This window comes from Pestalotiopsis fici, assembly GCF_000516985.1.
Source record: "Pestalotiopsis fici W106-1 unplaced genomic scaffold PFICI_Scf_4, whole genome shotgun sequence".
NCBI lineage: Eukaryota > Fungi > Ascomycota > Sordariomycetes > Amphisphaeriales > Sporocadaceae > Pestalotiopsis > Pestalotiopsis fici.
Window position 1 is genome coordinate 1,478,408 of NW_006917094.1, and position 22,925 is coordinate 1,501,332.

The 22,925-nt window shown below is 50.4% G+C and overlaps 7 protein-coding genes across 7 annotated transcripts; 2 read left to right on the forward strand and 5 right to left on the reverse strand.

Annotated features, from left to right (window-relative positions):
- Positions 1 to 528: 528 nt before the first annotated feature.
- Positions 529 to 1,849, reverse strand: PFICI_06433 (uncharacterized protein; the record flags this gene model as incomplete). Its single annotated transcript, XM_007835014.1, has 2 exons — positions 529 to 745; positions 792 to 1,849. 2 exons carry the CDS (start codon positions 1,847 to 1,849, stop codon positions 529 to 531), a joined length of 1,275 nt encoding a protein of 424 aa, XP_007833205.1.
- Positions 1,850 to 3,635: 1,786 nt separating this feature from the next.
- Positions 3,636 to 6,141, forward strand: PFICI_06434 (uncharacterized protein; the record flags this gene model as incomplete). The annotated part of the gene is made up of 4 exons (XM_007835015.1): positions 3,636 to 3,771; positions 3,832 to 4,301; positions 4,361 to 4,649; positions 4,703 to 6,141. 4 exons carry the CDS (start codon positions 3,636 to 3,638, stop codon positions 6,139 to 6,141), a joined length of 2,334 nt encoding a protein of 777 aa, XP_007833206.1.
- Positions 6,142 to 7,505: 1,364 nt separating this feature from the next.
- Positions 7,506 to 9,099, forward strand: PFICI_06435 (uncharacterized protein; the record flags this gene model as incomplete). The annotated part of the gene is made up of 2 exons (XM_007835016.1): positions 7,506 to 8,595; positions 8,654 to 9,099. The coding sequence occupies 2 exons, from the start codon at positions 7,506 to 7,508 to the stop codon at positions 9,097 to 9,099; spliced, it is 1,536 nt and encodes a 511-aa protein (XP_007833207.1).
- A 438-nt stretch (positions 9,100 to 9,537) lies between these two features.
- PFICI_06436 (uncharacterized protein) lies at positions 9,538 to 11,020 on the reverse strand (the record flags this gene model as incomplete). Its single annotated transcript, XM_007835017.1, has 2 exons — positions 9,538 to 10,409; positions 10,495 to 11,020. 2 exons carry the CDS (start codon positions 11,018 to 11,020, stop codon positions 9,538 to 9,540), a joined length of 1,398 nt encoding a protein of 465 aa, XP_007833208.1.
- Positions 11,021 to 12,964: 1,944 nt separating this feature from the next.
- On the reverse strand, positions 12,965 to 15,054 carry PFICI_06437 (uncharacterized protein; the record flags this gene model as incomplete). The annotated part of the gene is made up of 3 exons (XM_007835018.1): positions 12,965 to 13,275; positions 13,441 to 14,259; positions 14,367 to 15,054. The coding sequence occupies 3 exons, from the start codon at positions 15,052 to 15,054 to the stop codon at positions 12,965 to 12,967; spliced, it is 1,818 nt and encodes a 605-aa protein (XP_007833209.1).
- A 1,144-nt stretch (positions 15,055 to 16,198) lies between these two features.
- On the reverse strand, positions 16,199 to 17,026 carry PFICI_06438 (Tethering factor for nuclear proteasome STS1; the record flags this gene model as incomplete). Its single annotated transcript, XM_007835019.1, has 1 exon — positions 16,199 to 17,026. One exon carries the CDS (start codon positions 17,024 to 17,026, stop codon positions 16,199 to 16,201), a length of 828 nt encoding a protein of 275 aa, XP_007833210.1.
- Positions 17,027 to 21,657: 4,631 nt separating this feature from the next.
- On the reverse strand, positions 21,658 to 22,719 carry PFICI_06439 (uncharacterized protein; the record flags this gene model as incomplete). Its single annotated transcript, XM_007835020.1, has 1 exon — positions 21,658 to 22,719. The coding sequence occupies one exon, from the start codon at positions 22,717 to 22,719 to the stop codon at positions 21,658 to 21,660; it is 1,062 nt and encodes a 353-aa protein (XP_007833211.1).
- Between the last annotated feature and the right edge of the window lie 206 nt (positions 22,720 to 22,925).

Sequence of the window (22,925 nt, forward strand, 5' to 3'; positions counted from 1 at the left end):
GAGCCAACCACTGACTAAATTCCGATAATGAGGAGACACTGTACGCTTCTGATTTGATGTCGAGATGCTAGAGAAGCTGCTGCGTCGCTTGATACTTAGTTCCAGGATTTCTTCCGATGACAGAAAACTCCGACTGGGCATTTCTGGTAATTTTAGAATCATCCTTCTTATAGGGTGGTCATAATCATTGTAGGGAAATAACCCGCCGTCATTATTCCGGTCGTCGTCATTTCTCCTCGATTCAAGTGACTTTGAATTCTTAGAGTTTCTCATTCTTAGAAAGTGGATACTTCTCGTCACCCAATTGGCGTCAAAATGTTTTCTGGGCGGAAGCTCATCCAGTTCTGGGCTGCTCTGGGTTCGTTTTAATTTTGGACGCCCAGTTGTTATTGATCCTAGCAGAGACAAATGAGTTTAGCTGGTCAGTTATATTTCCCATAATCGAGGGCTTACTCCTGAACATCACCTGGCTTGCTGCCAGTCTCTCGGAACGCGAAAACAGTCGGGCCTCTGCTGACTTTTGTCTGCTTAGTCTTGTTGACACCATATTGGCACAGTTTGACCTACGCTGAGAAAACGAATGATCACCTTGACAGCACCAAGCACTCCAAGTATGAATGGTATCAGTTGGCCAGTGGATCCAATGTCATACGAGCTCTGCACCGCATTCCAGATGATCGTGAGTTCAATGCCCACAACAGCCAACACAAAATAGGTCAAAATCGCGCCCAGATATAATTTATAGCTGATAGGTCAGCAGTAACTAAATGATAGTAGAGTGATTGACTTACCGAATGGAGACTCTTTCGGGATGAGTTTCCATTGTCGAAACGGCTTTCTGGTGCAATTCCCTCCCTCGAATGGCATTCCACCAAGAAACCACTCCCGCGAAGAGTTCCCAAAGTGACCCCGTGGTCGTTGCGGAGGTTGCCTGGGCCCATGGAACAAAATATGTAATTGATGGGTTCTGCCACAGTCGTCCTTTCTCCCGCTTCTGATCATTGCTATCGTGCCGTGTTGAAGTTGATGCGTCCTGACTTTTTGCACTTGACGTCTGTTGGCCTAGGGTATCGAGAAATGCTGCCGTTACTCCAAATACTATGAACGCAGGGAACACAATCATGAGTAAAGGAATGGTGAGCACGGAAACAACGGCCCCCGCCGCCACGAGGAATGCGAGGTACGCCAATATCCAGGTTGGTGGCAAGATAGCCAGTAAGATTGAAGTGAGTTTGTAAAAGCCCCGCAGGCCACCAAGAGCATCGAGTTTGGAGAAAAAGAAGACATATGGAGAACAGTTATCCACAGATCTTGCGTGAAAAGCATCAAGGCCCCGGAACCAGAACCATGCATTATATACGCTTATCATGGCGATAACAGTATACCTGAAGACAAGAGCCGGCGCACGGCCGATCAGTGTGATGAAATTGCTGTTTCGACGAAAGGCTTTGATCTCATGGGAGAAATGACCCAAAGAGAATCCGCAAAAGATAATCAACCACAAAAGCCGCAGTAAAATGATGGAATCAACGGCATCGATCGTTTGCTCAGGGGTACTTTTGACAAGGGCAACAAAGATGGCGAAAAGAAGAATCAAGTTGGTGTCATGGTATTCGAACAGAAGAGAATTTGCCTTGGAGTCGAATTGGAACATGGCTACCATGGTGCAAAGAAGTTGCAAATAAATACCGAGGCGGATTCCAAGGCCGTAGAAATCCGGATTGCCAGCGTGCAGGCATTGTGCTGTACTCGACGCATCTTGCGTTTCTCGCGGGGTCTGCATTCTCGCAACGGGCATCGCTGATGCCAAAACCGACATCACAACGAGCAGTCCTGGTCCTGTAAGCATGGTTCCGCTTTGTTTGGGCTTGACGATGGCAGAAATGCAAATCTTTCTAGGAAACGCTACTTCGTGGAGAGGGTCAGATGCGAAGCAAGATGGGCTATTTGAAGAAATGTCCATAAGGCTTTGGGGTTACACTGTTGCAACCCTTACTCACACTGATCGGGCACCAAGACATCAGCCTCACGACAGGCAGACTTGAGATGCAACCTCCGAAAAAAGTCCAGCTCTGCCTTGTTCGTTTCGTCACGGCGAAAAATGTGTTCCCCTTCGCCTTGACCTAGATGCATAACAACGCCGACAAACAGTATTGTCGTGAATATGGTAAATCTGCCAAGAATACAGCTATTTCTATAGTCCAAGGTCTGAAATCTGGTGCGTCGCATGGCTGTGTAAGTTACGCTGCGCAATATCAAATTATCACTGCATAGCATTTAATAATCGAGATTGTTTTGGTACAGGTCTCGCTGGAGGGGTTCTTACTCACACACTGATGCATTTGTGTTGGCCATCAGATTTTATCATTGAGCTCAATTTGTGTATCCATCATGTATCTTATTGTCGTGCCGAGTGCGCCTTGAATGTTACGGTTGCCTGGAGGGCAAACTGTTGAGAAATCTCAAATTGCGCAGCGAATAAGTAAGTTACCTTATTGATGATTATTGAAAAAGAAAGACAAATAGAAAGAAAATAGTAATATTTGTATTTGTATTTAAAACTTCATTTTTACCCCATGTAACTCGTACTCACGCTTATATAGCTGTCATAGCATATTATAACAAGGAAACCCCGAAATAAAAGAGTGTTTTTCAACACTCTGCCCTCTGGTGCTTCATAGAATGTCGGCAGGCTTGTGCATCAGAACAACATCAAGAAAGATGCATCATGTCGCCCGCGATTCTCCCGGGGCCCGCTTGATTACCTAGTAGACAAGACGGACAGAAGGCCACTGTTTATCTGGCTTGTCTGAGGAGGGAAATGATCAGTGCCTGAAAGGTTGCATCGGCAACAGATAGGATGTTGCCGCATTCGGCCGGGTCTCGGGACTCTTTCTTGACGCTATACTGTAAACCCAACCCCCGACGTCCTTCTTTCTCCACTATCTGGGGGGGATGAATACCCCACAAACTTCAAGATGATAAATAAACAAGAAAGGCACACATACTTGGCACGGATAGTTATCCATGGAAATAGGGAGTAGTCTCAGTGGGCCTGGGGTAACATATTAGGTTAGCAGTTCAGCAGCTTTCAACGGCCCGCTTCCGGCGGCACTTCCGATTCCATCTCCGATGCAGCATTTCTGCTTTTTGAATGTTTGGAATTTCGTAAAACCAAAGCGATGTCGCTCAATGACATGATGCAATTCATGTCTATTGAAAACATGACGGGCCTGTAGAATACATCTCATGTCCCCATCTCCCCTTTCAAGCTACTCTGTATAGACCAGCATTGCTAGAGAGCGGCCCCCTGGCATCATGACGTGATTTAAAGGTGCAATGGTGATTTACACCGCTTGGGGTAGTTGAAAATCGGTCCTTTTTTTTGTTGTCAAGTGAAAAAAACGGCTCCGATTGTTCTAATCTGTAGAACCCTGTAATGCGATAATTCACTATACGAACAGAGTGATTACATATCTGATCGGAGCACGCAAGTTTGCAGATCATCCGATAAGAACCATTAGCACGACAAGGTAAACAGGAGACATGAACCCATATAAGGAGACCCGGCATTCGTCAAAGCGAACGGGGATCAGGCAGGACAGCGGACTAGCCAGACTCGATTCCTTTCCATAATGAGGTCTATCATTCACACTGTTGCCTCGGTGTTGGTAGTCGCTGCGCCTGCAGTGGCTGCCGACAACTACACATGGGCCAATCCTCCTTCGGAAGTTCCGTACTATGGTCTCAGTCCTCCCGTCTATCCTACACGTAAGTAGCCTCTGTCATTCCATGATATATGCGGATCCTCGTGCTCAAGCGTCACCATAGCCCAGGGAAATGGCACCACTTCATCAAAATGGGCAGATGCCTATACAAAGGCCAGGGCCCTCGTCGCCCAGATGACGCTGGAGGAAAAGACAAACGTCACGCGCGGGTACACCGGCAGTTGCGTGGGCAACACGGGCGCCGTGCCCCGGCTGGGGATTGAACCCATTTGCTTTGCCGATGCCCCGGATGGTCTGCGGGGCTCCGACTTTACCTCTGCGTTCCCGGCCCAGCTGCACTTGGCGGCGACCTGGGACAGAAACTTGATGTACCAGTGTGGTAAAGCGCTGGGAGAAGAGTATCACGACAAGGGCGTCAACGTGGCGCTGAGTCCCGTTGCGGGCCCGGCCGGGCGTGTTGTTACCTCGGGCCGCAGCTGGGAAGGGTTGAGTAGTGATCCCTACCTGGCAGGTGTGGGTATGTTCCATGTCACTACCGGTATACAAGAGTCGGGAGTCATCGCTTGCGCCAAGGTGAGTATGGGTCTTTGTGAACAGTTCACATCGACGACAATGCTGACCATGTCATCAAGCATTTTCTACTCAATGAGCAGGAATTTCGTCGACTACCAAATCAGACGCACACTCTCGCCGACGGCAGCACGCTCGCTGAGCCCGTCGGAGAGGCAATGTCTTCGAATGTCGACGACAAGACGCTTCACGAACTGTACGCATTTCCATTCTACGACGCGCTCTTGGCTGGTGCTGCTTCCGTCATGTGCTCCTATCAACGAGCAAACAACTCGTACGCCTGCCAGAACTCGAAGCTGCTAAACGGAATACTGAAGACGGAAATGGGTTTCGAGGGTTTCATTGTATCTGGTAAGTAATTTGGTCCGTCGTGACGCAACGTTCAATACTGATGGCTGTGACAGACTGGCAAGCACAACACACTGGAATCGCGTCCGCCAACGCCGGTCTCGATGTAGTCATGCCTGATGGTGGGTACTGGGGAGGCAACCTCACCCAGGCGGTCAACAATGGTTCGGTCAGCACCGATCGTATCGATGACATGGCCACGCGCTTGTTTGCTTCCTTTTATTATCTGGAGCAGGAAGACTACCCAGAAGTAGGCGTGTTTTCCGATACGGTGCAGCATCCCATTGTTGACGTGCGTGGTGACCACGACAAGCTGATCCGCGAGATTGGCGCCGCGGGTCAGGTGCTGGTCAAGAATGTCAACAACACGCTCCCCCTACAGCACCCCAAGTTTGTTAGCGTTTACGGCTACGATGCGGATATCAAGGCCGACCCCTGGGAGAACGTCGCCCGCTACGGCGGTGGATACGAAGTGAACTACCCGTGGGAAACCTTTAATGGTACACTGATTACTGGAGGTGGCTCGGGTGGTTCGTCACCGCCCTATGTGGTTACGCCTTTCCGGGCAATCCAGGACCGTGTCGTCAAGGATCACGGTATGGTTCGATGGAACTTCTGGTCCGAGAATCCGCATGTGTCGGCTACCTCTCAGGTATGCTTGGTCTTTATCAATGCCTATGGGTCCGAGGCAAAGGAGCGGCTGTCCTTGACCGACGAGTTTAGCGACAATCTCGTCATCAATGTTGCTTCCAACTGTGCAAACACCATAGTGGTTGTCCACTCCACGGCGGTCCGTCTGGTAGATGCCTGGATTGAGCACGAAAACGTTACTGCCGTTATACTCGCCGGTCTACCGGGACAAGAAAGCGGAAACAGTCTTGTCGATGTGCTCTACGGCGATATTAGTCCCAGCGGTAAGCTGCCGTATACGGTTGCGAAAAAGGAGGAAGACTATGGTCACCTTCTTCACCATACCAACGACACTAGTTTCTTCCCTCAATCCAACTTTACCGAGGGTGTTTATATCGACTATCGGGCATTCGACAAGGACGAAATCGAACCTCGCTTTGAGTTTGGATTCGGACTGACGTACTCTGAGTTTACCTACTCAAACGTTCAGGTCACGCCCGTTAGCGATGCCAACACGGACCCCTTCCCACCAGAGGCGGCAGTCGTCCAGGGCGGCCATCCTAACCTGTGGGATGTTCTCTTCAACGTGACCGCAGAGGTCGAAAACGTCGGCAACTACACCGCGGCCGAAGTGGCTCAGCTTTACGTCGGAATTCCCACGGGGCCGGTGCGATTACTCCGTGGTTTCGACAAGGTGCTGACCAGCCCTGGGGACAAGGTGACTGTATCCTTTCCGCTGAAGCGCCGGGATCTGAGCATCTGGAACGTGGACGCTCAGCAGTGGGAGTTGCAAGCTGGCGAATATCCAATCTGGGTGGGCGCGAGCAGCAGGGATCTTAGATTGAACAGTAGCATCACTATCTAGTAGAGTGCAAGCTGTCAACACCAATAGAGCTTTGTAATATGTCCCAGAATAACGTGATCTCAATCTTGATGGTGTTGGTACGAAGGTTGGCCATTCCTCAATCAAGAGGCCAGAGCCATGCTGCAAAGAGAGATGGCATCCAGACTGCACAGTATTAACGATTACTCGAGGCAAAAGACTGTGAAAGAAGGCAACGCGATATGTTGATGATGCTGATAGGCCCTGAAGCCTGGGTAGATCAACAGTAAATTAGTAGGAAAACACGACTACCTATGTAGGTACCTACTAGGCGACTACTGCTGCATACTGCACCGGTTTCCGCCCACTAAAACGTAGCTACGGAGACTTAATGCATGGGGCAGATTGTGGGGGAGTGGATAGTGGTCAGTTGGCGCATCGTGTCATGATTTGACCACTGCCAACTCGGTGAGCATTGGAAAAACGGACCATCATGCCATTGTATTATCTGCATCCATGGATAGTGTTGGTTTGCATGACTTTTCTCGTGCATGTTCCTGTTTGTTGTGTTTTCTGTCGTTGACTCTGCGGCGAGATGCACTACACTTGCCACACTATCACAATCGTCAGCCTTGAATTCCTTAGTTTCCATGAATACTGGCTTTCACAGCCAATGTTCTAGCCTAGCTCTGAGGTAAGAATTCAGCTCGGTACAATAACAAATGAAACTTGATCTCATGGAATCAAGGAAAGATCGACTGATCATCAGATTTATTCTCGAGTTTCATCATCTGAATTATAGTCAATATACTGGGGCTTCCATATATTATTCCTCACACGAATACGTAGGTATGTAGTAGGTACTGACTGTTTCTTTACACATTCACATGCTCTTGACATGACTTGGCGCTTCCCCAAGATCTAGAAGTGTCTCGAGTCAGATCAGGTGGGTCCCCCAGCGTTCCCGCGGTAAGCACCGAAGAGCCAATCATGGTGATTGGGATTACGCCGCCATGCCGAGGTATGGCGACGGAATAGGCCTAGTTGGGTGGGCTGCGACCGCTGCAACAGCTGCTCTTTCTCCAGATTTCTCTAAGATAATGCTGTTGGCCCTTCTGGGTAAGCCGCCGTCTTGTCACGCGGCGGCGCTGGGCCAGTACCCCGGATATTCGAGACTCTTTCTTTTCCAATATTAAGACAAATCTGTAATCTTGTTTCTATCTCTTTTTCCAAATCTTCCTCATCCCCTTATTCTCTTACTGACTTGTGGTGTGTCATATATATCGAGGGAACATTTAGTCGACGTCTCTGTTTCAAGCTTCCAAGTGCTATTCACTCGTCGTCTGCTACTTTCCGTGTACATATATATCTTCTAATTGTTCCATTTGATTTCCCGCACGCCCATCATGGCCAAGACCTTCTCCCGCGACGAGGTCGCCAAGCACACTACCGAGGACGACGTGTGGTTCATCATCGACAGCAAGGTCTACGATGTCTCCGACTTCCTCGATGCCCACCCCGGTGGTGAGGCCGTCCTCCGCCAGGTCGCCGGAACCGACGCTACCGTCGCCTTCTACAACCTCCATCGCCACGAGGTCCTGACCAAGTACGAGAGCCTCGCCATTGGCACCGTCGAGGGCGAGAAGCCCTCTGTCATCACTCCCCAGCCCGGTGACCTTAGCACCGTCCCCTACGCCGAGCCCCTCTGGCTCTCCCCCGTCTACAAGAGCCCCTACTACAACGAGTCGCATCGCCGCCTCCAAAAGGCCATGCGCGTTTTCCAGGACAAGTACATTACACCAGAGGCTCAGGCAAGGGAGGCCGATGGAAAGTACATCTCGCAGGAGCTCATTGACCGCATGTCCAAGGCCGGCATCCTGCACATGCGTCTGGGCCCCGGCAAGCACCTGCACGGCGTCAACCTGCTGGACGGTGCCGTCAAGGGCGAGGAGTTTGACTACTTCCACGACATGATCCTGGGCCAAGAGGGTTCCCGCGCCAATGCCCGTGGTTTCCAGGACGGCAACATGGCCGGAATGGTCATCGGTCTGCCCTGCATCATGAACTACATGAAGGACGAGAAGCGCAAGAAGACCATCATGGATGAGGTCTTTAGCGGCAAGAAGAAGATGTGTCTCGCCATCACCGAGGCGTTTGCCGGTTCTGATGTTGCTGGCCTACGGACCACGGCCGTCAAGACCCCTGATGGCAAGCACTACATTGTCAATGGTACCAAGAAGTGGATCACCAACGGTGTCTTCTCCGACTACTTTGTCACTGGTGTCAAGACGGACAAGGGCCTGAGTGTCCTGCTCATTGAGCGCGGAGAGGGCGTCGAGACCAAGCTCATCAAGACCTCCTACTCCACCGTCGCCGGTACCACATACATTACATACGACAATGTCAAGGTGCCCGTAGAAAACCTGATTGGCGAGGAGAACAAGGGTATCTACGTTATCCTTTCCAACTTTAACCACGAGCGGTGGACCATGGCCTGTAAGTCGAAATCACCTGTCAACACAATATCTATCAAACAAAAACTAACATGATCCAGGCGGTTCCGTTCGCAACATGAGAACCGTTGTCGAGGAGTGCCTCAAGTGGGCCCACCAGCGCATCGTCTTTGGCAAGCGCCTCATTGACCAGCCCGTCATCCGCCAAAAGCTGGCCAAGATGATTGCTCTAGTCGAATCCCACCAGTCGTGGCTCGAGACCATCACATATCAAATGTGCAACATGCCCTACAAGCAGCAGTCGAGGTACCTTGGCGGCCCCATTGGTCTGCTCAAGATGTCCACCACGCGGGCTGCCCATGAGATTGCCGACGAGTCGGTACAGATCTTTGGAGGCCGTGGCCTGACCCAGTCGGGCATGGGTCGCGTCATTGAAATGTTCCACCGTACTTACAAGTTCGATTCCATTCTCGGTGGCGCCGAGGAGGTTCTCGGTGACCTGGGTGTCAGGCAAGCCATGAAGGAGATGCCAAATGCCAAGCTATAAGAAATATAGAGACTGTAAAAATTAAATAAATCTCAATACTTCCGCTCAATACTTCCGCCATTGCTAGTTCGAATGCGATCCTGACTTGTATATAGTTGAGATCATTGGCTGATAAGCATATCAAACATGAGGTGGAAATGACTTCAATAAGAGGACGCTCATATGTATTCGTAATTCATGGCCGATCGATTCCAAATGTATGTACATGTTGACAATTTGGTTGGAATTATGTTTACCTGACTAGGTCTGTGCTATATGTACATTGTATTGTATATATTTTGGTCCGCGTTTCAAATTCTCTTTTCCCTTGCCTTGCTGGCTATTCTTGAGCTTCTGCGTTGAAGATGGATTGACTCTCCGTACCGCATGTTCAGAAAATACGAGATTGTTACCAGCGCTGTCACCCAATTCAGCGACCTCATCGTAATGAATCATTTTCTACAACGTAGAGGGGGCAGTAGAGTTCAAAGTCGCGTCCCAGTCCAAGAAAGTCGCCGGCCGCAGCTGCGCATCCGCCGACGTCGAGGACGACCTATCAGGGTCCGGGATAGTGACGTTGCGAATCACACACCCACCAGCCGGCGGGACATAGGACCCGTCCAAGACGCTCTGCAAAAACGCAAACGCCCGTGTACTCTCGGCATCTTGCTCGTCCTTGTGCGTGGTCAGGGTGTTGCGCTCATAGGTGATCTCGGCTCCGGCGGCGCAGTACTTGTCGACGAGGGCGTCGGTATCGGCAATGGGGCTGACCTCGTCGCGGATGGCCTTGTACACGTACAGGGGCGCGCGCGGCACGCCGTGGTAACCCATGAGGCCGTCGCTTTCAATAACGGCTTGGACACGGGGGTCGAGGAATACGGCGATGCCGCCCACAAAGTAGTCGTAGATGTTCTCAAAGGCAAACATGGGTGCCTCGCGGTCCAGCGTCAGGTTCTGCACCGAGAGGAACTTGTCCTTGGTGTACTTTCCCGTCGTCTTGAGTCGGCCAAAGACGAAATCCTGGGCATCGGGGAACTGGCTCACGAGCCCAACAACCCCCGGCGGGATCAATCCTGCGCTGTACGTCTTGGTTACGGTATTGAAGACATTAAACACGTCGGGTGTGAGACCTCCAATGGCCACGCCGCTGACTTCGAGCTCTGGTGCGTATGTCTCTTGAAGTTCTGCCGCCCACTCGCTCGCCAGCGCACCGCCAGAGTATCCCCATAAAGTGTTCTTTGCATTGGCAATGCCTGGCAGTCCCTGGTCACTCGAAACTGATGCACGGAGCGCATCCAACGTGGCCTGCCCTGAGATGACGCCCGCCGTAACTGTAAGTCATTAGTACATGTTGCTTCATTAAAAGTATGGTTGTACAATGATCCGGATTGAAGATGGGATATTGAGGCGACTTACATGAAGCAAGTGGGCCTTCGTAGTCTGGTACAGTCACATAGTAGCCAGCATCTAGGGCGTTTTGAATCTCCGCGACGCAGTTTCCGGGTGTTCTACCAGACTCGGCGGACTGAGACAGGGTATAACTAGGGCCAGCGTCGAGATCAGCCGAGTCATAGGGAACCTGATACGACAGCAGAGCGTTGGAGGTCGCATCAACGCTACTTGGAATTAGTAGGGTGGTGACAGCCCAAGACGGCTGAGCATTGCTGTCGGTGGTACGGTAAAGAATGTTGTAGGCTGCAGCGAGGTCGTCAAAGGTTTGGCCCAACTGCCCCTGAGCGACCCGGACACGAAGCACATCGCCCGGAGCCGCCGACTCCCAACCCTCGGTCGGCGTGTACCAAGGATCCTGCTTTGGCGGAGTCGGGCCAATAAGCGTGGCATCCGTGCCCGTATCCGAGCGAGTCCAGGAGACAGTGGTCGCCGGTGCCGCAACGGCGACACTTATCAGACAAGCCACCAGAAAATGAAAGAGCGACAGCATGGTAGCAAGCTATGCGGGCGAGTATAAAAGAGTGTAAATGGCCACGAGGGCTAGAGCCGCATGATCATAGCTCTCGAGGACGATTGATTATCTGGGATCGCCCTAGACTATGTATATCAGGCTCAGATGATCCTGAAAACAATAGGTCGTGGCTATTATTACTGCGAGCCCGTCAGCCGACCGGCTAATTGATTTCATGGCTTGTCTTGACCAGTTACGTGGTCTGCAACTCTGGCTATGCCTGCAACGGCTTCTGGGATCCGCAAAGATTCCCTATAGGGTCGACAATTGCATTCAGGGTTCCCTCGAAGGGCTCGGTAGCATCGCGACTCTCTTCGGGCGCACGTTGTGCGATTTCTCGTTTCTGTATACAAAATTAGGAAGCATACGACGAAGTTCTCAATCCGGCAACCTGAGCAGATGTTTCTTCAGCACGCGAGATTTGAGCCGATGCTGCATCGCTCCTTGGACCCAGACCAGTGGCTGCCATGGGCTTCACAACATTGGTATTGTCGGACGGAGGCCCGAGGCTGGTTGGGAAGGTCTCATCTCAATAACAATCAAGATGCTTCGATGGGATGAAACGTCGACCTCCCACTTTAGGCAAAGTGAGTGGTTCGTCATTGGTCCCTGATGCAACCTCGTGGCCGGAACCAATAGCAATATGGGAATTATAGTCAGCTTGGGCCAGCGCATGTGAAGGCGACAAGGGGAGAGTGTGGAGTGCAGTGCTGTTGTGCCATTGGTCAATGGGTCATCGCTTATAGTCGACTGCCTACTTGAACCACTTTTCAAACAAATAAGAGTCTTTTGTATGAATATTTCAATCTCTCAATCGCCAGGCCCTTCTTCGGCTGTGGGGTCCACCAAAGTAACGCTGATATGCTACAGCAACGTGGTTCAGGTATCTGGGAAGAAATGCGGGCAAAAACAGATCGAGATGGTGTCGCTCTGCTGCTGCGTACTCCCTGTTCGCACGTGGAATGGGTCTTGGCCGAAGCTCCGTACAAATCTCGTCGATCTCCGAACTCGTACGAATTGCTCCGCAGACTGAAGTTCCTCTCGCGTACATATGTAGATAACGCTCGTAGATATCGGACGACGAAAAGATTCCGACGTAGCAGACGAAGACTTCTTAGCGAAGGTGAGGTTGTAGAACATTGACCCAAATTGGCCAAGACGGCTCTGGACCGAGTAACGAGCCGGCCTACCGACTGCCGGTGCTTCCCACTTGTTCTTTTCCTATTACGCACACCTTGGTTCTTTGTACAAGGGATGATAGTGCCAAGACCGCCTCGCCACACCATCACATGACTGGATGGTGTCAATCGCTTCATTCGACCAACACTTGGCTCCTTGTGCTGGCAGCCAATTCGTCTCGCTAGTTCGGAAGAAGTGCGCTCCCGTCTTCCGAGCCTTTTAACAAATCCATTGAGCTTCATCTGATGTCGGTCAGATCGCGTAAGGTTGTGGTCGGCCTGCAATCCGACCTCGCCTATCCAAGTCTATGTCAAAAAGAGCCTCTCATGCGGGTTGGAGAGAATATTTGACCCCCGAACGACCGGCCTGCTTTTTGAGGTCTCGTCTCTTGTGATCTGGACCAAATCCTCGTTGGCTTCCTTCTTCTCTTGGTAGTAGAAAAGGCTGGGGGGTTCAGGACCAGCATCATAGTAATGGCCTGACTACGATGTCACACGCATATGTTGATAATCCAGCAAGTTTTGTGCCCAGTGATTGTTGTGCTCCAATCTTTTGCTCGACCAAAATATGTCACTCGCTTAGTATCGGTGAGAACGCGTCGTGGCTCTGCAGTTCCTGGCCGTATGTACATTGTCGGACGATATTGAAGTTGAGCACTGGAAGGTAGGAGCGTAGCTGTCCATTACGGTGAGGGCTCTACGCTGTGTGCACACGGTGATATAGGTTCTCGAGGTCACCTGCTCATCAAGGCGGGAGTCCAAAGAAAGTAGGGATAGATCCATCAAGATCCCCAGACACCAAGTGACTTGCATGCTTGATGCTGGCCTTGCTCGTGTTCTGGACCATGAAATTGACCTTGATCACCAGCTGTGTTCCCAGCTTCCTCGACACAAGAAAGGCCGCATCCAAGTGTTGGTCTATGGTGAAACGCTCCTCTAAGAGGAAGGGGCTGCTCATCGGGAGGTTCTTGAATAGTCCTTGCTCTGATCGCCACCTCCAATTGTCGAGTATTTCGTGCGCATTAGTATCGATGGGGAATTTTTGGATACGGTATACTGAAGTTTTCAAGTTATCAATCCCATCCGGCAATGGCTAAAACAAAGCACCCCACTATTTTTGGATATCATTTGGTGAAGTGAAATTTAGTTATTGCTTGAAGAACAAAATGAGATAGGTCGAGTGTGAGGAGTCTTGTTGGCAAGTAATCTCAGTAAACTTACAAAATTGAGTGCAGCTTTTAGCCAGCTTAAAGTATGCTACAACAAGCTTGTCAGGCCCTGACAAAATCCAGTATCTTTCACGGTGGTCCAGCATCGAAGTCTTGACTAAGCTCTCTGACGTGGCGATCTCATAGTTGTTCCTAGATGCGAGAGCGCACATGGAGTGAGACGACTCGACGATGAATACCTCAAACGTTGCCAACCGAGAGTGGCTGCTGAGCAAGGGCACCATTTCTAGGGGTATTATTTTCCAGCTGAACACGTCCTCGTTCGAAACAAGAACATATTTGGATGACACAAAACACCGCTTGACCTGCTGCCGAAAGAATTGGTCTTCGTCCCTGCCAATCGAGGCGATGAGCCCTACGCGCCTCGCAGCAGGACTATCGCTGCGAATCCGCTTGTTATTTCTGGTACTGTACAGAATAGGTATCTGGTTGGCAGGGTTGGAAACTTCCAACAGGCTCAGCGCAATCAGATGCCAATCCTGGTCCTTTATAGACGGCAGCGAAAGGGCCTCAATATCCTGTTTTGTTAGTTTGCGACATGGGAGCTGGATGCGTAGACCAAACTCTCCAGCATGCCTGACGTAACGCGGATCACTCCAGTGCACCCGTTGTATATGCATCCGCATTGGGACTGCAGCAAAATCCTCTGGCGATTGTGCTGCGAGCTTCTTGGACTTGCCCTCGTCCAGTGCAGAGTTTCCAGGATTCCAGGGTTGAATATCGAAGAACAGAATGGTCTGCTCACCTCCGGCTAGAATATACTCTTGCAGCCTATAGAAGGCTTTCGAACCCTCTCCATATAGCAGCGGCACTGGATTGTCGACGTTAATTACTTGCTTATCTGCTGGGGATCGAGTTTCAAGAAGCAATCATTTGTTGCCCCCAAGTATTAAAATAACATATTTCGAGTGTGCTTACTGTTAATGTCGAAGAGGCCGAGCAGACTGTACGATACATCTTCTGCCCTGGTAGCCTGCCTGCCGGCTGCCCAACGCATCTTCTCGCATGCCGAAACTTCCATTACAGGAAGTTCGTGGGTGAGGACACCGTAGTAGATGCCCGTGGCCTGAGCGAGACGAGTACCTAGCTCAGCTTTAGTGGCCAAGTAGGACCAATGAGCGCCATAGAAGCACACGGATCGGGGAGCAATGAGCTCTTGAAGCGTCCAGGATCGATGGAACCAGCGACACGGGTTTAAGGCATTGGGCGGGCGAGCGTTTCCGGCGCGGACGCTCGCCATTGATTCCAGGCACGTCTCGAGGGCTGGCAATGAGTCGACATCGCTCAGGTACGCGTAGCAGACCATGGCATTCTGGTACCATTGATACATGGAGTTGATGGCCTCTGACAGCTCAGCGCTGCTGCTCTTGTCGATGCAGCAATTGTCAATCCACACCCAGTCCCAACCATCGGCGAGCGCCCGGGCACAACATTGCTCGACCTTGATAAAGCCCCTTTCTTTCCTCCTGCGCGTCTTGTGCATGTCTTGAAGATCGTCGAAGAGAACCTCGTCATCCTCCCAGGTATGCGACAGTATGGCATAAGGCGGGATCCCGGCGCCGACAAACTCCCTGAGTTGGTACGTGCTGGTATTGATCAATCTCATGTCCAGTCTGTATTCAATGTTTGCAGCAATATTGATGAATTGCCAGTCTCTCTGTTCTCACAGCTGTAGAATTGAGAAAAAGAAGGTGGGGGTCTGGTAAGTTGGATCCTTCCCAACGACACGGCATAATAACTTGGCCTAGGCCGTCTCAATGGAAGGGTCGCAAGGACCAAAAACAGGATAAACAACACGAGGTACTAGTGCTGAACTGAATTGAATGATTCAGGAACATATCTCGAGCCAACATTCAATCTTCACTTGCTGCACACAACGCACGCCGCAATGTTGCAAAGTTCAAAATGCATCTGCTCTACTTGGCAGAAATGTGATATTACTCTCATTTTGCACCATTGAAAGAAATGGTCGTCATGATGCAAGATGGCCGTTCCAGTCCTTTTATATGTAGTTACTGGCAACAATTGACTATCTACAGCTCTTTCATCTCATCAAAGAGTAGTCTGGTACCAAGGCAAAGCCAACACACTCATCTGCATGTCATTACATAATATTAGGTGAGTGTGTCAATCTTCGTCCTTCCTCTGCCCTCTGCGAGCACTCACTCATTGAAATACATGCTGATGCCGTGAAATGTATCGCTTCTTCTTTTCTTTTTTTGCTGGAGCTCCCAACACACAAATCATAGTTCCCCCTCATGCTTATGAACCTCCTGTGACAAAGGAAATAGTGGGATATCAAAAGCAGTCGCGATCCTAGACCTCAAAGCAGGGCGACAAAAAATACAAATAAACGCCTCGAGCCCCAAAAGCAGCCTGAACCCCTTAGTCTATGCTTTCTCTTCCGATGCGATTTGGGATGTGATGGAAAAGAGGATGATTAGTCGAAAATGTAACGGGAAAGCTTTCTCGTAAACGTGTCGTGACTGTGCGTAAATGCCAGCGGCAAGCTGAATGATGCTGATGCATGATGTAGTTGGTTGTATTTGCAATTCCTCCACTTTCATCGCTTCCCGTCCAGAGACGTGGCATGTGCCGCTCTTTACCGCAGAACATGTCCGCTACTTTATTTCCGAAACGTGATGCCACATCCCATCGCTCGGAGCCACCTAATCTCTGGTTCGGCGATGGGTCTGAGATTCATCAAATTCCGGCGATGGAGATTCATCATGGTCCGGCGAGTCAGGTTGCTACCACGGACCCACGCGAACAGGTGCTCCGTAGTTGCCCGACAAGATGTCGTCTAGGACTGAAGGTTGTTGCTGTTGCTGCTGATGAGAGGGCGAGCTGGTTCCGCTAGGACCACCACCGACCCAGCCAACATTGGCTGCCATGGCGCTAATGGCACTTCCCAGACGTCCTCCAGATTGTTGGTTGTGCTTGGCCAAGATCTGATCCCAATTGCCGCTGTGCAAAACAAATCCAGCGCCCTTCTTGGCTGCTTCATTGATGACCAATGCCCAAGCTCTTGAAATCTCGTCATAGGCGTTTTCCTTGTGGTGGCGATATGTCTGGCTTTCCCAGTCGGGCAGGGCGTGAATGAGCTTGGTAGCGCCGTCAAGATACTGAAGTGAGATGGTGGCTTGCTGCTCATTCGGCGGCAAGTACTGGGGCGTGAAATCGGCAAGGGCATCGAGAAGATTGACCAGAGGTGTCTTGACTCTGTAGTACGCATAATCGGAGCTCGTCTCTCCGTAAGGGAATGCGGCCTGAAGTTTGTCCTGGTACTCCTGCAGGACTTGGAAAGCCGATGTGACAGAGGGTCTGGGTGCGCTTCTCACAACCTCTGCGCCAATCTCTGGCTGCCTCTCGCAAATTTGTTGGAGGACGCTTCGTAGCGATGCTGCATCGAGAGTCTCAAGAAGTCTGGGAAGCGTCAGGGGGCGTCCAGTAATGTCGTTGGCACGGTATCTCTTCATGGGTCGAGCCAGTTGGCGGTTCTGAGCGGCTGGAGATGAGGAAGGTGAACTAGACATATCGACATCATCGTCGGCCTTGCGCTTGCGGTTGGAAGACATATTGAGAAAAGGGGAGTCTGCAGAAGCGACATGGTTAGTACGACATCAATCTTGAACTAGTACTGCAAGCAAGATGCAGAAGGCCGCATCGAGGGCAACCAGCGACGGGGTGTGCGTCGAGTTCTTGGGAGGTTGATCTGTTTGACGACAAAGGAAGAGAGGGAGACATACTGGCTCTGGTGGGTGAGCGTCGGGCAGGATCGTGCTGATGAGGGAAAAACGGGGGCTGCGGCGACAGCAAGACGTTCATTATGTCTGGCGACGCAGTGATGGAGTCGTGTCGCCGCCGTCGCAAAAGAGCTCGACTGCTGGAAAATGTATTGAACAACCGAAATGAGTGCTTTCAGGTACTGTTTCGATTTTGCTGAGGTCGGGTGCGGCGATCTGCCGATGGCGGCCTAATGGTGGTCGGCAGTCTCTGGGCTGGCGCTGTGACGGCTTGGGAGGCGCCTGGTCGTGGGTCCGACGTTGTGGTGATGGAGGCGGGATGGTGGGTGGAAATGCCAGAGGGGGAGAAATGAAGTGAGAAATCAGAAGAAGCGGAAGAAACGCAGACAACGCTTGATGTGAGAAGAAACTGGTGGATGAGTCGGCTCGACTCGGCGTGAGGGGTTTCGACCGTCGAAGAAGGGGAGCAGCACAAGCCCAAGTGAGTGCCCAAGCAGCACCTAGGAGGAGGGTGGTTTGATTGAGTGAATGGGAACGATCGCTTCTGTGCAGACAAAGTTGGATCGAGTCTAGTGTCTGTTCGGCGTCGCTGTGGATGCAGAGTTACCTAGCGACAAAATGCTTAGGCCTCGTTGTCATTGCATGGGACCTGGCTGGCTTTGGCTGGGTTGTGTGTTTTGGGTCCCGGTCTTTTTTTTTTTCTCTTCCCACCCACTAATTAAATGCGCCGAAACCCCACTATGGAGAGGCAAAGAATTCCAAGAGAAAGATTATGGTCAAGACAATAATCACAGACAATCGACTACCTGATTGTACCCTTTCATGTATGAATAATCTACTTTAGGAAAAAAAAAAAACCCCCCCCGCAATAGTTGTTCATTGAAAACGATGCACTATGGAATAAAAATAGGTACCAAAATCTCTCAAGAAAGAGACGACTAATTGTGCAAGGTCCTTCTTCTCATGTCCGTTGCCTGCTGGATTCATTTTTCAACAGGTCCTATCCTTGCTTTGGCTTGCCTGCCCTGTCTTTGCTCCCCTGCTGAGGCCGCCTCTTATGTACGTACCTACGTAGTAGCTCTGTGGTCGTTGTCTGTTGTGTCGGTAGGTATGGAGTTTGAGGTGGCCTGCGAACTGGTGGACTCTGGACCATGATTGGCCTTTTGATCTCTTCTTCTTCATGTCATCCAGTTTGGGTCTGCGACTGCGTGGTTCCAGTCACTGACAACATTGAGAACCCCCTCCAAAGTAAGCCACCATTCAATACGTTACCACGGAGAACGGACTGCACTTGAATCGGAAACAAAATCGCCATGAATGGGTTCAGGCGCAAAGTTGAACGCCAACAATACCGAAAACCACAGGAGTATCACCCTAGGTACTTTATTCAGTGACATGCAAATACATTACCTACCACTGTAACAATGAACTTTTAAAAGTGCCCTGGGTACTTCTTTTCCTCTAGGTTAGGCAATTGTGGTCCTGTGAATTGAAATTATGAACGCGACTTCATTTAGTAGGGCAACTACTATGCAGCTGGCACTATAATTGCCTTTGCCTACCTACATAGGCACCTCAAATGTATATTGAATGAGGCAATGCAAGCGAAAAGCCTGCAATTTTGGGCAGGTTGAGGCTGGCTTATTGGCTTGATTGGACTTGGTGACAGTTTTAGTACATACATAGTAATTAGCCATCTGATCACAAGTTTGGCCAGGGAGCTACTACTACCTAGGGCATATAGATCGTGTATCATCATTGATTGACCAGTGACCGGCCACTCTTGCCACTGCACACTTGAGAAAGGCGGTCAACATTGAACCGACACCAGTAAAAAGGTACATCCGCAAACCGGCCGGCCGGCGACAGACAAGTTGACAAAGAATGCTTGTTGTTGCCACCCAGCCCGGGCTTCTCTCCGGCTTTGAAGATGAATGATAATAAGGCCGGGGCCGGGGGCACACCAAAGGCGGATATTTCAGATTTTATGACTGGATCGCGGGGAATTGACTGCCTGGGCACCTACAGAGTAGATCGATTGACTGGCCAAGCAGCCACACAGCCAAGCAAGCAAGCGATCGACTGCCCATCAAAGCAAATGGGAACTCCCCTCTCCCTCGACACCTCTCAACTTTCAGGCCTCACATTGGAAGCAGTGCAAGCCACCCAGCGTGAGCGATTGGTAGACTTGGCTGACAGTTGACCTACAAAGTAGTGTACTAACCTAGAGGATTGGCTGCATGCGCTGGCACTTTAGCGGGGATGTGGAGTGCAGTGAGCAAGGTCACACAGCTCCAGCTTCTCACCAATCACCTCTTTGAACAAGCTACACGTCCAGAGGTCCAAAGGGGTCATGTTCATTTTTAGCTTTCCTTGATTGCTTCTTAGGGATATGTCTGAGCGAGGAAGGAATTCGCTTCCGAATGCCGCTTCACAAGTCAAATGACCCTGCCTGTTTGGACAAGTCTCATGTATTGCCCCAAGGACGGCAGAACCTCACTATCAAACAACCTAAATTTACTCTGCCTTGGCATTATTTCAATTCTTGGGTTCGACTGACAGCAAACACTGGTTACTCATCAGCGTGGACTATGCCAAGAGAATACATTTTTCTTCAACATACGCAAAAACAACCTATACAATTTAGTTTAATCAATAGTTTCCATGGCAATACACGACAAGCCAGAACAACGATTTACATTGGGGCATTATACTGCATTAAAAATCCTAACTTTGATTGAATAAAGAGAGAAGATCTGTGATCCTCTTGAGTAACAAGCTAATACAGAAGCTATACATTTAAAACATCATCAGCTTGACAAATCCGCAGCGCGACTGAAGATAGGCGAAAGGATCATGACAGTGACCAATACCAATTTAAGGGGCTCTTCATAGCGTACATGAAAGACTTGCCCTCAAAGTTCGCTGGCTTTTTTGACCTCCCGCTTGAGCTTTATCAAGATCTTCTTGGAGTGTCTTGTTTGCTCAGAGTTCGGTTGGCAGGGGACGCTACTAGGGCTTCTAGTAACAAAAACAGTGACAATTGCAGGAGCTTCTGAGATAGTCCTGGTTAGGCATAAGGATATGCAACACATGAGTAGTGCATTCATAAAGTGGCCCATGAAACTTGGACGAGATCACGTACGTCGACTGGATCCCATCTTGGTGGACAGTTTCACAAATGGAGGTATTGAAAATCGGAAGCAGTGATGCCCGAGGCCACAGATATAACCTATATATGATGAGTTGCATGTTGGTAAATAACGGCTCCGGATTGCCTAACCAGCTCTCGTAAAGATCAAGTGATTTGATCTAGTATGACATTGCATTGGGGTTTCCTTGTGTGACCGAGTCTGCAGTTATTCGTTTCTAGTCACTTTGTCAGAAATAAGTGTGCAACTCGTTTCATAGATGCTCAACCGTCGGGCCGATATCTGTAGCACCGTGCCATCCAAGGAAGCACAGCAGCGGAGATAGAGAATAAACAGCGTAAAATTGAAGTTGAATCGATATTTTACTCGACATTGGATGCGCCCTTCTGACTAGGCGTAAGTCGGTCTTCCAAATTTGACAAATTCCCAGAACCTCAGCTCAAAGTATGAGAGAGTCAGACACTAATTGGAATTAATCAACTTCTTGTATCTACAATCGACACTGCAGTACGTCTTTGGCTGGCTCGGTGATTAATTCAAGGTTTGGCGATGCGATCATATGGACCCACCACTCTTGCCCAATTCTTCGGTCCTTGATCATCATATCGAACCTTTTCGATAACCCATCCAAACATGCCGTGACAGTTTCTCATGCCATAGTAAGGTACATTAGATGAAGAAAAGAATTCAGTGATTAGCTTAAAATATACCCGTCTTTTGTATCTTATCGTTTGTCATTATTGTTCTGGGATGGGTGATGCCCATTTCTGTGGGGCCTTGATTTTACAGTAGTAGAGTAACGTTAAGTGGCAAATGTTCAACAACAAGCCCGCTTGGCTCATCGGTAGAGCGCCTCACTAGTAATGAGGAGGCAATTGGTTCGACTCCAGTAGTGGGCAAGAACAAGCAGTTCTTGCCACCAATCATACGGTCCTAAATAGGCCGACCGATTCCTTTTTTGCATTTCGAAATATTTTAATCAATACAATAGCCAGGACTACTACTCCTTGGTTACTTTTTTAATCACTCTGGTCCTTATCACAGTGACTGTAGCAATTTTTTGCTGCCAATTACCGTGGCAGGTAAATCCAACCTGCTCACATGTCGGCGCATCTTGTTGAGACCTTGACACAGGGAAATAGACAACAACATAATAGAATCTATAGAGTACTAGTGTGCGTGTAATAGAAGAAATAGGTAAGCTCCCAAATTTCAATTCACTTTATTCGTAGCAAAACCTTGCTCACTGATTATCCATCGAAGCAACTCTAATGTCGAAACCCGAGCTGGCAAAATTGAGTAAATTCCTGTTCAAGAACTTGCAGCGCTGTCTGGACCTCTGTTGAAAACAGAACCATCACTCTTGGCCGAGCCGCGGACAGTTCGAGTCCTATCCGGGGGTGTATAACATGCTTCTTGCACCTTGGCGTGTTGTCGTCGTCTCTTGTGCCGAAGTAGAGCCCAAGTAGCCAACCCAACTACAGCCACAGCCCCCGCCATGGTGCCCGTCGCGGCGACTGTTGATACCCTGGACTCGTTACCCGGGGCCTCGACCGGGAACGCCGTCACTGTCACCTCACCAAGGCTTGACGAGGAGTCCGGCGACGGCGCCGTCGTCTCCACTGCGGTTGTGTAGGTCGCCTCGCCTCTCTCGGCGAAACCAGCCCCCTCGGTCAAGGATAGCGGAAAGACCTTGTGATAGACGAGCGCCCCGTTGCCGGACACGGGAACGTGCCAGGTGGCGGCCTCCTGGCCGTTGCTCAGCGTCGTCGCGGGATCAAAGCTCATCCACACCTCGGTGGGCTCGCTCACGGCGCTGACGCAGAGCCTCTGCGGGCCGGCCGTGGCGTCCATGGGGCCCACGCCCGACGTGCACTGCCAGTCGCCGGGCGGGCAGCACCACGCCTGCGGGTACTGCAGCCCCTCGTGCGTGAGCGTCGTGGTGCAGGCCGCGCTCCACTGGTTCGGGCAGGCCGTCCCCGGGTAGGCGAGGGTGGACCGCGCGCCCTCGGACGTGGCGTGCGGCCAGTCGTAGACGGCCTGCTTGCGCTGGTCGCCAAAGAGCTCGTAGTAGTTCTCGGGCATGCAAAAGTTGTTGTACGCCATGTAGACGCCCGTGCTCAGCGCCACGACACTCTCGACGGCGTTGACGCCAAAGCAGAGGCTGACACCAAACTGGTACGATGTCTGCGGGTAGACGACCGTGGTCAGGTCGGCGCAGTAAACTGATGGGGTGCATCCTGGGCCATCGTACGAAAAGGGTGTTGTTTGTGCCGGTAGGTACAGAGACGTTGAACTTGGTTCGTTGCTGGCTGCTGTTGCCAACGCGGTGAATTCCACTGTACTTGTTATCGTGACTGTCCTAGGGGCCATGTTGATGGTTTGGAGGTAGAGCGTTGTTGTTGAAACTTGAATAATTGATATCTCTTTTAAAATGCAATCTTGATTATCGAGACATATCATGGCATTATATAGTTCGTATTTCTGGGCCACTTGCACAGAAGCCAGGGCATGGATCCGCCAGCTCGATCTCTGCCAGATCGAAACAAAAGTCGACAGCTCATCGTGTCACTCAATGT